General features: G+C 31.6%; 1 protein-coding gene and 1 long non-coding RNA gene across 2 annotated transcripts; both read left to right on the plus strand.

Annotated features, from left to right (window-relative positions):
• The first annotated feature begins 7,537 nt into the window (after window positions 1-7,537).
• Window positions 7,538-11,308, plus strand: LOC133289468 (MDIS1-interacting receptor like kinase 2-like). Its single transcript, XM_061487399.1, has 2 exons — window positions 7,538-10,841; window positions 10,932-11,308. The coding sequence occupies exons 1-2, from the start codon at window positions 7,538-7,540 to the stop codon at window positions 11,306-11,308; spliced, it is 3,681 nt and encodes a 1,226-aa protein (XP_061343383.1).
• Window positions 11,309-12,390: 1,082 nt separating this feature from the next.
• LOC133289520 (uncharacterized) lies at window positions 12,391-14,364 on the plus strand. The gene is made up of 3 exons (XR_009748497.1): window positions 12,391-12,512; window positions 13,476-13,667; window positions 13,903-14,364. It is a non-coding gene; the product is annotated as an uncharacterized LOC133289520 (long non-coding RNA).
• Window positions 14,365-14,422: the final 58 nt, after the last annotated feature.

Consider the following 14,422-nt stretch of genomic DNA (forward strand, 5'->3'; position numbering starts at 1 on the left):
GGAAATAAATATAAAGTATTAAGTATGGATAATCATAACCATACAAAGATGAAAATAAATATAACCGTTGGATTAACATAATCGATCTAACGATAAAATTGATTGATAGTAACACTGATTGATTTTTACAATATCATATATATATATGATAATCTTTTCTCATGTTACATGAAAAAAGATTAATCTCCTACACTCACAAAATAGAAGAGAGGGGAGAGAGAATAGATGAGAGAAAAAAAATATAAAGTGGGCTCCACTTTTGAATTGTGTGTAGGAGAAAAATATTTTCTCATGTAACATGAGAAAATATTAACTATATATATATATATATATATATATATATATATATATATATATATATATATATATATGGGTTCATCTACTCATGTTACATAAGAGAAGATCTTTCATGTTGTAGACTCACATATAGTGGGTCTATCATTTACAAAAAAAATAAAAAAGAATGTCACGGTTTTCTATGGGTCTATTGGAGATAAAGATACTCTTATGTTGCATAAGAGTAGTTTTTCCTAGGGGTGTTCGCGGTCTGGATTGAATCAGTTTTGGAAGCAAAAATCATCTGATCCAATCTCTTCGGTTTGATCATGTAAGAATCCATTCGGTTTGGATTTTTTTCAAATCCGATCCAATTTTTTTCAGTTTGGATTGGATCAGTTTTCAGTTTTTTGACAACCCTAAAATTTGTTTCATGATTATTGTGCAAATAACATCTTTTGCATATATTGTCTTTGTAAAAAGTTTTTGAAATACAAAAGTATCATTAAACGATAATATGGTTTTTTTTTGGGGGGGGGGGGCAATAAAATATGAAGCTCTACACAGATAAAATTTTGTTGATGAGATGTGACTAGATTTTTTCTTGGATTTAGTTGATGGGTTAATGGGTCTTGAATTTAGAAATTTTCGGGTTATGATTGGAGAAAAACTCAAGTAGGTAGAGGGAAATTAATATATTGGATCGGTTTGGATTGGATTGGTTTTCATCAACCAATCCGAAAATCGATCCAATCGAATTAAAATTTGCGATTTTTTTTCGGTTTTCGATTTAATCTGTTATCAGTTTTTCGGTTCGGTCACCGCGGTTTGAATCGGTTTGGATCGGTCGATGAACACCCCTAGTTTTTCCCTATACAGAGAGAAAATAAGAATCATAATCATTTAAAGGTGAATCAATTAATATAAGAAAATAAATAAACAAAATGACATAATTTTGGGCTGACCGGAGATAAATATAGCTCAAATAACTTAAAAATATTTTTCTCATATATATACATATATATATATATATATATATGGAAAAAAGTGTTTGTCATTTTAAATGACATAAAGTTATGTCATTTTAAGAGAGAGATAGACATAAAAAAAATTATTTAAAATTTAAATTAAAAAAAAACCACTCACTTTCTCCCGCATAATTTTCATTCTTTGTGTCTATCTCTCTCCTAAAATGACATAACTTATGTCATTTAAAATGACAAACACCAAACCCTATATATATATGGGCTTATCGTTTCTCAAGCTGCTTGAGATAATTTTATCTCCGGCTGCCAAATCATAACCATACAAAGATGGATCAATGGTGATAAAGGAAAAGAGAGAAAAAGAAAATCATAATCATTCAAAGGTGAATCAATTAATATAAAGAAATAAATTAACAAAACTACGTAGTTTTGGGGTTGCCAGATATAAATTTATCTCAAGTTATCGGAGAAATATTTTTTAATATATATATATGGGTTTATTGTTTCTCAAGTTGCTTGAGATAACTTTATCCCCGACTATTAAATCATAACCGTAAAAAGATGGATCAATGGTAATAAAGGAAGAGAGAGAAAATATGAATCATAACTATTTAAAGTTGAATTAATTAATATAAGGAAATAAATAAACAAAACGATGTAATTTTGAGCTAACCAGAAATAAATAGATATCAAGTAACTTGAGAAATATTTTTTTCATATATATATATATATATATGAGGCAGGATCCTTTGACACCGGTGTCAAAGAAAAAGTTTGACACCTCATCTGAGAACCGTTAGATTAAAAAAAATCAACGATTCTGATTTGTAAACATGTGACACCATTGATTTTTTTTAATCTAATGGTTCTCAGATGAGGTGTCAAACTTTTTCTTTGACACCGGTGTCAAAGGATCCTGCCTCTATATATATATATAGGTTTATGATTTCTCACGTCATTTGAGATATATTTATCTCCATTTACTTATAAAGTCATGCGATATATTTATCTATTATATTTACGCATAATAGATATGTCAAAACCATATAATTTCTTATATTTCATACCATAGAATCACCTTACCATATGCTTGCCACGTAACCACTGTTTAGCTAGCTAGGGTTTTATTTTCTTGGCGATTCATAATTTATACCACTCCGATAAAAAGCCAATTGAATTAGGCTATACTTTCAACTTTAAGCAATGAGTATTAAAAAATAGTTTCAATTTTTCATCTTACCATCATTGCGTTCGGAGTCAATATATAGTTAATCAATTATTTGCCAACAAAATTTAGCCACAAATCAGTAATATTAGCACTACGAGATGTCTCATGATGAATCAAATCCTCCTGGGTTTGATAGAACCCACACAGGTTTTATTCTACTGGCAAGTAATGATCCGTTTGATTTTAAACATAAGTTGGATTGTGATTTTGTCATGTGTTTATATAAGAAAATGAGGAATTCTATAGTAGTCATACATGGAAATTCGATGTGTATCTTTTTACAACAGCAGTACATATTTAAAAATCTGAAAAAGCAGCATAGAGAGATTTGAACTATGCGATGTAAATGGAAAGTATAAATGTGTTAGATTCAAACAAAAGACACACTGTTCATATAAAACTAGCCTTGGGTATAATAACGTGTATACCTTTTATTTAAAAATGATACTTTATTTTTTTTAAATAATGATAAGTTAGTTAATAAATTGAGAGTGAAGTTGAATACGTGCATATTTCAATTATTGATAAATGTAAATATTCAATTAATATATTGTACGTTTATTCATGACAACTCAATAATATTATACCGATTTATCACTTAATAATTTGTCAAGTTCTGATTGGACGAAAAGGTTAGATTAACTAAAGTAAAAGATCGAAAATAAGCCATGTTAAATCTAACTTATGAACACTCGTGCATTAAGTTCATTGCATCCATCTTTTTATATATGTTTTTTAACTTGAGATTGTTGTTTTTATTTAGTTGGTATATGATATGATATTTATAAAAGTAGATGAAAATTTATGCAGTATTACTTAATATTCATAAAAAAAATCTTTTTGTTGTTACGAATGTTTCAATGTTATAAGTTTTTTTTTATATGTACTATAACAAAGTTTTGTTGTTAATTATTTATCGAAAATGTTTTCTTTTTGCATAAATGTTGGTTATTTATTTAGAAGGTGCTACCTGTAACACATGATGCCATTCAGAGCCTATTTGCTATATTTTATTTTTAAGTTATATTTAAAAAATGAAGTTAAAAGTTGTTTGTTAATTATATAAAACTATTTTGAGGGTTTTGAAGGAGGGAAAATAATATGAGAACTCCAAAAAGATGACATACATCTTAGGCTTTGTTTGGGAGTTGGTTTTAGGAGGGGAAGGAAAAGAAAGGGAGAATTTTAGTAAGCTCCTCCCTTGTTTGTGAGTTTAAAAAAATGAGGGAAAGAAATTGTGAATTTTTACTAAACCCTCCAAAACTCTACTTCTTCTTAAAATTAAAGTTCCTCCAATTTGGAAGATTTAAGGGAAAAAATATTAAAAATTACTTATCTATCTTAGCATTAAAAAAATAAAAACTACATAAATGTGAATTATTTTTAAATATGACGTTATAAGAAAAGTATCAACTATCGACAGAATTTATCGACGAAAAAATATTTCGTCAAAAATAGAAATGAAATTTTTGATGAAAATCATATACGTCAAAAAAATTTCGTCAAAACTAAAGACGAAATTAGAGACGGAACCAGATTTTGCCATAATCAATGACATAAATTTTTTATGAAAAAAATATTAAATCAAAATTATTGATAAAATTTAAATTTTTTTCAACGAAAATATTTCCGTCCAAAATTTGACGAAAGACATTTTTCTCAAAAAAATTCGACGTAAAAAAATTAAGTCAAAATTTTTTACGGAAATTATGTCCATCAAAATTTGTGACTAAAAATATTTTTGTAAAAAATTTTGAGGCAAATTTTTTTTTAACAAAATTCTTTACGGAATCTAAATATTGTCAAAATATTTCACAAAAAAACATATTCATCAAAAATTTTGATGAAAAATATATTCATCAAAATTTTCAACGAAACACATTTTCATCGAAAAAATTTGACGGAAAAAAATTCATCATAATTCTCTACAGAATTTAAATTTCGTCAAAAGTTTTCGACGGAAACATTTTCCTTAAACTTTTTAACAAAAAAAATTTCCGTCAAAATTTTTCACGAAATACATTTCCATCAAAAAATTTCGACCGGAAATATTTTCGTCAAATTTTTTGATGAAAAACATTTCCATCACAATTTTCAACGGAACACATTTCTGTCAAAAAATTTTGAAAGAAAATATTTTCTTAAAAAATTTTGACTAAAAATAGTGATAAAAAATTTTGACCAAAAAAATATTCTGTCAATATTCTTCACAGAATCTAAATTTCGTCGAAAGTTTTGAATAAAATATTTCCCTCAAAAATTTTGACAAAATAATTTCCGTCGAAATTTTTGTCAGAACACATTTCCATCAAAATTTTGAACGGAAAGCATTTCGTCAAAAATTTTAACGAAATTCTTTTTTCGTTTATAACATTTAATGGAGGAAATCATTTTTGTCAAAAAATTTTACAGAAACTAAATTGCGTCAAAAATTTCAATAGAAAATTTCATTTTGTTAAAATTTTCATAGAAGAAAAAATTTCGTCGCTTTTAGACGAAATGTATTCCAACAAAAAAATAATTTTATGACAAAATTTTCATCGTTTGCAATGTATAAATTTCGTCAAAAATATGATCTTTTTTAGTATTGTGAAAAGTACATAAATAAATTTGTTAAAAATTTTCAATTTAATTTAATTTGTAAAATTTAATGATTATATTTATTTTAAAAATGGTATAAAATGATAAAAATATCTCACTAATCCTTTATTTTTCTCCCTTACCATTTTTTTAACTCCCAGACAAAGGAGGGCCCTTCAATTTTCTTCTCTTCCTTCCCCTCCCTTCCTCCCTTGGATTGGATCCCTTTCCTTTTTTTTTCCTCCAAACTCCCAAACAAAGCCTTAAAAAAAGTTCTTCATAGGAGCTTTTAGCTTCTTCTTTTTTAATGTATAAAAAAATTCTTTAAGTGATAACAACTTTTGTAAAATTATATTTGACTAAAAACTGAAAATAAGATATTTCAATCAAGTATTTACCATTAATTATTTTAGAATAATAGACATTTAATTGGAGGAGGCCATACCAAAGTTTCTTTTGAATTTTCCAGTATTGAAAGTTGAAACTTCAAATTTTTGCCTCCATGTGGTCAAGTTCCGCCGTTGAACTTGCAAGGATATTTAAGGCGGACAAAGACATTTTGAAGTTTTGATTTTTTATTCTACACTTCTTTTTTCAAATAGGACTTTTGAAATATGAAAATTTGAAAAACACCATTAGCAATAATTTTTTGATTTTTTATTCTACTCTTCTTTTTTCAAATAGGACTTTTGAAATATGAAAATTTGAAAAACACCATTAGCAATAAATTTTTAATAAATTTCTTTTCGAGAAAAGGACTTATACTAAAAATATAGGTGTTGAACAGGCCGTCATAATTTGACCCAAATGTAAAAGAATAGTTCCTAAAACGGAAAACGCTAACACTGACTAATATTAACATTTAAAAAGACTCTGACCCTAAATTAATTTTTTCTTCACGTAATATGATTACCAATCTCACAACAAGAAAAAAATTATTGCGATAACAAAAAATAAATAAAATAAAGTCTCTAATGCTAATAAAAAAAGTCCTAACTTGCGTATAAATAACGATTAAAAACAAAAGCAATCATTGGCTATCAACGTCACCTTGACTGTTATACATTCACAAAACTCAATTTAAAAAATGAGTTAGCTTTATCAACGTAGATAACTTATTTTCATTGAACTTAAAATAATATCATTTTGATGCGAAAATCAAGGTAAATAACTTGTAATAGTTTTTTTTATTATAATTTTTTTATTTTTCAATCCAAAATGATATCATTTTGGGAGTGAATATAAATAACTTATCTATATTCATAAAAACATTAAAGCCTTTAAAAATATTTTCCAAAAAAAAAAGGTTTCTCATAAATCTAACTATATGACATAGCCTGAACTTGGACCAAATAACTTGTCACTAATATAGAATTTTAGTTAGATCCAAACCGACAGTAATATTCAGAGGCCTAATTACACGTGCAGCAAATAAAACTATATTTTTTGGAGTGAACATGTAAAAGGTGAATGTATTATTAATAATTTGGACTGTGGGTAACTTTTTTTAATGTGAAAATAACACACCGCTCGTTAAGATAACACTAACGATAAAGTCAAAAAAACAATGGAACTGCTGCTAAGACTATCCACAGCTTGCATTTCATTGTTAAAAAAATAAAGGAATACAGTTATAATCACATCACAAACATAGTTATTGTCGTATGTACATCCATCTAATATAGGAGCAAAATATATAATATACTGATAAAAGTGTGTATCATTTTAAATGATGTAAAATTATGTTATTTTAAGAGAGAAAAAAAGAGATGGATAAAGGAGGAGAGAGAGTTGACAAAAAAAATAAAAGTGTAAGTCTCACCTCTTTGTAAAAGTGAAAGGATATAAGTTGTGACATTTAAAAGGATAAATACTTTTTCTTAATATATTAGTTGACATGTTTCTTGAAAAAAAAAATCATCCAATAAGAGCATAATATATTAGTTGACATGTTTCTTGAAAATAGAAAAAAATAACTTTAATATTATAATTACGAGGAAGGTTATATTTATATTTTTTTTTTATAACCTCTTACAATCATATCTTAATATCATTGATTTTTGCCAATCAATAGTTATAATTTTCACAAACTAAACTCATTAATTAATTACTAATTTACAATAAATGATAACTGTTGATTGACGAAAATCAACAATATTAAGATATAATTGTAAAAAATTGGTAAAAAAATTGTAAGTATAACTTTTTTCAATAAATATATATTTTTACGATACATGATTTGTAATCTCATTTTTAACCACCGTCGTAACTGGTCAAAGATATGTCGTACCTGCTCAAAGATATTATCCTTTCCTCTGTGCCTTTTATGAACAGAAACTGGCTTAACTAATTCCTTGTTGGATTCTAATTGTCAGAACATGTTTGACAACTCATAAACCTTAACAGAAATGACTCTTATATATAAGAGAATATAACTTTAACATAGAGCGTATATCCTGTGTGAGACATGACAACTTTTCACAAGACTCATGCTCTTCTCTTTCATATATTTGTGTTATCTTTGCTTCCATTGAAAATCACAGCATCACCAAGAACAGAAGCTGAAGCCCTTGTCAAATGGAAGAACACTCTATCAACTCCTCTTCCTCCTTCTCTCAACTCATGGTCACTCACCAACCTTGGCAACCTTTGCAACTGGGATTCTGTTGTTTGTGACAACACTTCTACAACAGTCTCAGAGATAAACTTCCTTGGTGCCAATCTCACTGGGACACTCAATGACTTGGATTTTGCTTCCCTCCCCAACCTCACACACCTCAACCTCAATGGTAACAGTTTTGGTGGATCAATACCATCAACAATTGGCAACCTCTCCAAGCTCACTTTCTTGGACTTTGGTAACAACTTATTTGAAGACACAATACCTTCTGAGATAGGCCAGTTAAGGGAACTTCAGTATATTAGTTTTTACATCAACGATCTCAATGGCACCATTCCTTATCAGCTCACCAATCTCCCCAAGGTATGGTACCTGAATCTTGGATTCAACTCCTTTATATCTCCTCCTGACTGGTCCCAATATTCATCCATGCTTTCCTTAACTTACCTTGGTTTGGATCTCAATGAATTCACTGCTGAATTCCCAAGTTTCATACTGGGGTGCAAAAACTTGACATACCTTGACCTCTCTCAGAATAATTTAAAAGGCACAATACCAGAATCCATGTATAGCAACTTGGGCAAGCTAGAATACCTCAACCTCACCAACTGTGGGCTAGAAGGGAAACTATCATCAAACTTGTCATTGCTCTCTAATCTCAAAGAACTTCGTTTAGGTAATAACAAGTTTTCTGGTCCTATTCCCACAGACATAGGATTGATATCTGGTCTTCAATTTATTGAATTGAATAACATTTCAGCCCATGGGGAAATTCCTTCCTCCTTAGGCCAACTCAAAGAGCTACAATATCTTGATCTCCGTGATAATTTTTTGAACTCTACAATCCCTTCTGAGCTTGGCCTATGCACAAATCTAACCTTCCTGAGTTTAGCAACAAATAATCTGACTGGTTCCTTGCCTTTGTCATTAGCTAATCTTGTCAAACTGTCACAGTTGGGACTATCAGAAAATTCTTTTTCTGGTCAAATTTCTGCTTCACTGATCTCTAACTGGACTGAGTTAACCTCTCTGCAACTCCAATATAATAAATTAACAGGAAAGATTCCTCCACAGATTGGCCTGTTGAAAAAAATTGGACTCCTCTTTCTTTACAAGAATCTGTTCTCTGGTCCCATTCCTGAAGAGGTTGGAAACCTGAAGGAAATGACAGAATTAGACCTTTCAGGAAACCACTTATCTGGTCCAATTCCACCAACCATTTGGAATCTGACAAACATTATAGTCATGAATCTTTTCTTCAATAAGCTCTCTGGAACCATTCCCATGGATATTGGAAACTTAACCTCACTGCAAATTTTTGATGTCAATGACAATAATTTGGATGGAGAGTTGCCAGTGACCGTTGCTCAACTAACCACTTTAACATTTTTTTCTGTGTTCACCAATAACTTCTCAGGAAGCATTCCCAGAGATTTTGGGAAGAATAGTCCTTCTTTGACTCATGTCTACCTTTCAAACAACAGCTTCTCAGGAGAACTGCCTCCTGACTTGTGCAGTGGTCTCATGCTAACTGCTTTGGCAGTCAATAACAACAGCTTTTCAGGATCATTGCCAAAGTCATTGAGAAATTGTTCATCCCTAATTAGAGTTAGGCTTGATGAAAACCAGTTCACTGGAAACATCACAGAAGCATTTGGGGTTTACACAAATCTTGTTTTTATCTCACTCAGTGGAAATCAACTTGTTGGTGAGCTCTCCCCTCAGTGGGGTGAATCTGTCAACTTGACTGAGATAGAAATGAGTGGAAACAAACTTTCTGGAAAAATTCCATCTGAGCTAAGTAAGTTGAGTCAATTACAATATCTAAACCTTCATTCCAATGAATTCACTGGCAATATCCCACCTGAAATTGGAAATCTAAGCCTGCTCTACATGTTCAACTTGAGCAGGAACTCTTTGTCAGGAGAAATCCCTGAGAGTATTGGCAAATTGGCTCAGCTTAATTCCCTTGATTTATCAGATAACAATTTCAGTGGAAGCATTCCTAAAGAGCTAAGTAACTGTAATCGCTTACTGAGCCTGAACTTAAGCCATAACAATTTGTCTGGGGAGATACCATATGAACTTGGAAATCTGTTCTCACTCCAATACTTGTTGGACCTCAGCAGCAACTCTCTTTCAGGGGAAATTCCTCAAAACCTTGGAAAGCTCACATCATTGGAGATTCTCAATGTCTCACACAACAATCTATCAGGGACAATACCACAGTCCTTTTCAAGTATGCTCAGCCTTCAATCTATTGATTTTTCTTACAACCACTTGACTGGTTTAATCCCAAAAGGTGGAATTTTCCAGACAGCAACTGCCAAAGCTTATGTTGGGAACTCAGGTTTGTGTGGTGAGGTAGAAGGATTAAATTGCACCAATGTATTTTCCCCAGACAAATCCGGAGGGGTTAACAAAAAGGTTCTTCTTGGTTTCATTTTACCAGTGGGGTTACTATTTATTTTGATGATTGGTGTTGGAATCCTACTATACCGAAGGCAAGCAAAACACCTTGATGAAGAGTCCAAAAGCATTGAAAATAATTATCAGTCTATTTGCATGTTATGGGGAAGAGATGGACAATGCACTTTTTCTGAACTTGTTAAGGCCACCAATGACTTCAATGAAAATTACTGCATTGGAAAAGGAGGATTTGGAAGTGTTTATAGAGCAGACTTACCTACAGGTCAAATTGTTGCTGTTAAAAGGCTCAATATATCAGACTCTAATGACATTCCAGCAGTGAACCGCCAGAGTTTTCTGAATGAGATAAAAACGCTTACAGGAGTGAGGCACCGCAATATAATAAAGCTTTATGGTTTCTGTTCTAGGGGGAGACAAATGTTCTTGGTTTATGAATATATAGATAGAGGAAGTTTGGGGAAAGTATTGTATGGAGAGAAAGGAAAATTGGATCTAAACTGGGAAACAAGGTTGAAAATTGTGCAGGGAATAGCGCATGCAATTTCCTACCTGCACAGTGACTGTTCCCCACCAGTTGTGCACAGAGATGTAACATTGAATAACATACTACTTGACTCAGACTTTGAACCCCATCTTGCAGATTTTGGCACAGCAAAGTTGCTTATCTCTAACACTTCAACCTGGACCTCAGTTGCTGGTTCCTATGGCTACATGGCTCCAGGTACATAATCCAACCAATTTAAATTCCAATTTTTATACTCTTGTCATATACATTAAAGGGTCAATCACTAACAAAATTAGAAATTTGCAGAGCTAGCACAAACCATGAGGGTCACTGACAAATGTGATGTCTATAGTTTTGGAGTGGTGGTATTAGAGATAATGATGGGAAACCACCCTGGAGAACTCTTGGCTACCTTGTCTTCAAACAAGTTTTTGTCATCATTGGAGGATCCACAAGTGTTTCTGAAGGATGTGCTAGACCAACGGCTTCCATCTCCAAGTGGCCAAATAGCAGAAGCAGTAATTTTCACAGTGACCACAGCTTTGGCTTGCACGCGTGTGGCTCCAGAGTCTAGACCCATGATGCGTTCAGTTGCACAAGAACTATCAGCTACTACACAGGCTTGTCTTTCTGAGCCATTTGGCATGATAACCATAAGCAAGCTTACAGGGTTCCAGAAATAGAGCCATGTAGGTACCATAACTAGTCTTCTGTGAAGCAAACTTGCTTTTATATATATATATATATATATATACTAGCCTTATATATTGTTGAGTGGAAAGAAAAAGAGAGGAAAATAAATGAGTTCAGTATGTTTTGTTACACTAGGGAGTGGTGATTATGTAATGAAAAAGGTTGAATGGAAAATAAATCACGTTCACATTCCCAATATTCCTCATCGTTAGCCGCAACTGCTTTAAGGTTAATGCTCAAGTGCTGATAGCATCCTCAAAGGAGAGAACAATAAATGAACGAATGAATGCCGTGTCTTTTGTTACCCTAGGTAGTGATTATATAATTAATGAGGTTAAATGAACCTATATATTATTTTTACTTCCTATTTACATAGTAACTTTACACATTACACCATTGCTACGTACGATGTACTTTACATTATTGGAACAAAATACTTTATTGTTTGTTACACTATTTTCAAAATATATATAGGAGCATTTTACATGTAGCCCACTTATTTTTTCTAATTTTATTTATTTATAGTTGCATGACGATGTGCCCATCAAAACAAATAAATAAATAAATATAATGAAATTTTCCATAAATATGATATATTGGCTATAAGTTTCAGTTAAATTATAATATATATATATATATATATATATATATATATGAGAAGAGTTATATTTACAACCCAACTAGTTTACAAACTCTTACAATTATATCTTAATCGTTGATTTTCGTCAATCAACGGGTTGTCATTTATTATGAACTAATAATTAATTAATAGATTTGATTTGCAAAAATCTTAACCGTTGATTGACGAAAATCAACGGTTAAGATATGGTTGTGAGAAGTTATAAACGAAAATAGGTTGTAAGTATAATATTCTCCTATATATATATATATAATATTCTCCTATATATATATATATATATATATATATATGGGATAGGATATTGTTACAACCAAATCATGTTACAACCATATGACTACCAATTAATCTCACCGTTAAATCGATTTTTTGATCCAACGATCCTGATTTAATCCTTATATACACCCTCACTTTCCCTTCTCTCTCCCCCCTTTCTCTCTGATCATACTCTCTCTTTTCCCTTCTCTCTCATCACACTCTCTACCGCCGCCTCACTCCACCGCACCGCCGCCGCCGCGCCACCCCCTCTAATTCACAGCCGCCGCCGTTAAAATAAGGTATAGAATCATTACGCTCTGTTTTGTCAGCCTTTCGTTCTGCTCTTCTAAATGTGAACACAACCTTAGATTTTATATTATTGTAAAATACTGTAACATTGTGAGATTGGGGAAAGTGGAATTATGTACTAGCAGCCGTAGGATTTTTCAGAGTTTTGCAGTTTGTATCTGAGTTTTGTGAATACAGTTACAATTCCTTTAATTCTTACAACCATTCTGGTAATAATGTCACCGTACAGCTGAATTTTCTCTGCCAAATTTGATGAGGATTTCCTGGGTAAGTCAGAAATGATGGTTTCTATGCAACCACTGGCTGTCTCTGTGTATCTGTTGGAATGGATATGAATAAATTTTTATTCATTAATTTGCACTTCATGAACTGCAGCAGACATGGCCTACTATGTGGCAGCTTTTCCTTGTCTGTTTGTAAAGTCAGCTGTGTAATGCATGTTTATAACTGACTGAAAAATTGGTCAGAATATTCAGATGCTTTAACTATGTAAAAATATTTTTGGGTGTGTTTGTGAAGATGGACTTCTTCCTTTTGGGTGTGTTTAAATGACATATGCAGTTCCTAATTTTCATGCTATTTCTATGTGCTATTTTCAAGAGAAATATATATAGTCATGCAGTTCTTTGATGGGCAAGACCGCTGGCTTGAGGTTTTTTTCTCTCCATGATATATATACCATGTCTGGATGACACCCAATTTTGTTGAAATAATTTTTTTCTCTTGTTTATGACAACCTTAAGGTTGACAGGTCTTTGATAAATTGAATATATTAACTTCTAATTGGAGACTTTAATTCTGATTGTTCTTGTCACATAAGCTCTAAATTCCCTCAGTCCAAACCCTTTCCATAGAGCATAGAAAGTAAAAAGCATGACTTGGTTTCAAGAAAATAATTTGGATAAGTTTGTGCGCTTGGTTAATTTGCATTTTAAATTATTTTGCTTATGCAGGTAGAGGGAAGTGTTGTGCATATTATGAAAGCACTAGCAAGCCATCCATCAGCAGCATAGAGTTTGATAGAAGATGATTCACTTCAGTTGCTTTTTCAAATGGTTGCCAAGGGATCTTTGATTGTTTTCTCACGTTATAAGGAAGGACTTGTTCCATTGCACAGTATACAACTTCATAGACATGTTATGCAGGTAAAGTGAGGTACATTTGATGTGCAGTAAGAGAACAGAAAACCTAAAAGGCAAATTCCAATTATATCTCCCACAACAATGCCAATAACAGCACCCTTATTTAGGCCTTTTTATCGATAAAATTACTATGTTTTCTTGTGCAGTCATTTCATTATTCTAACAATGCTTGTTATATGTGAAGCCTTTGATGCCTTTCAACTTCATTATTCTAACAAGGTTGCTGAAGTTGAACCAGATTGGAGCCAATATGTTCTTCATGGCTAGTTGATGGAAAATACAAATGTCATTTGGTCCCCAACACAAGTCAGTTCAAGCAATCAATGAGTAATGGTGCAAAGTTACCAAGACAATGGGACCCTTGGACGATGGTTGGTGTGCTCGATACATGCTATGATGAGGGGGTGTGAATCAAGATAATATCCACTTAGGGTCAATGGAATCTCTCTGTTTTTTTTACATTGTGGTCAAACAATTCTGTATTTGCTTGCTGTTTTCAACCAAACATGTAAAGGAGTCTGTAAAATAGTGAGGGGGTGTGAAGATATTATGTATTTTTATGGTGGTTTTTTTTAGTTCATCATGATTAATAAAATAGAAGCTTTACAAGACTCCTGATCAGATTCTCCCTTATTTTTGTATGAATCTGTTTCATTATATTCATGTAAAAAAAGAGAAGTTTGATAAATGGAACAAGCACTGTGGTAATTGATAATGATAATGTAATTTACTTTTGTATTTTATGATTGTTGTTTATA

Source organism: Gastrolobium bilobum, unplaced genomic scaffold, assembly GCF_033153095.1.
Source record: "Gastrolobium bilobum isolate Gb01-03AN ecotype WA unplaced genomic scaffold, APGP_CSIRO_Gbil_v1 utg8959, whole genome shotgun sequence".
NCBI classification, from domain to species: domain Eukaryota; kingdom Viridiplantae; phylum Streptophyta; class Magnoliopsida; order Fabales; family Fabaceae; genus Gastrolobium; species Gastrolobium bilobum.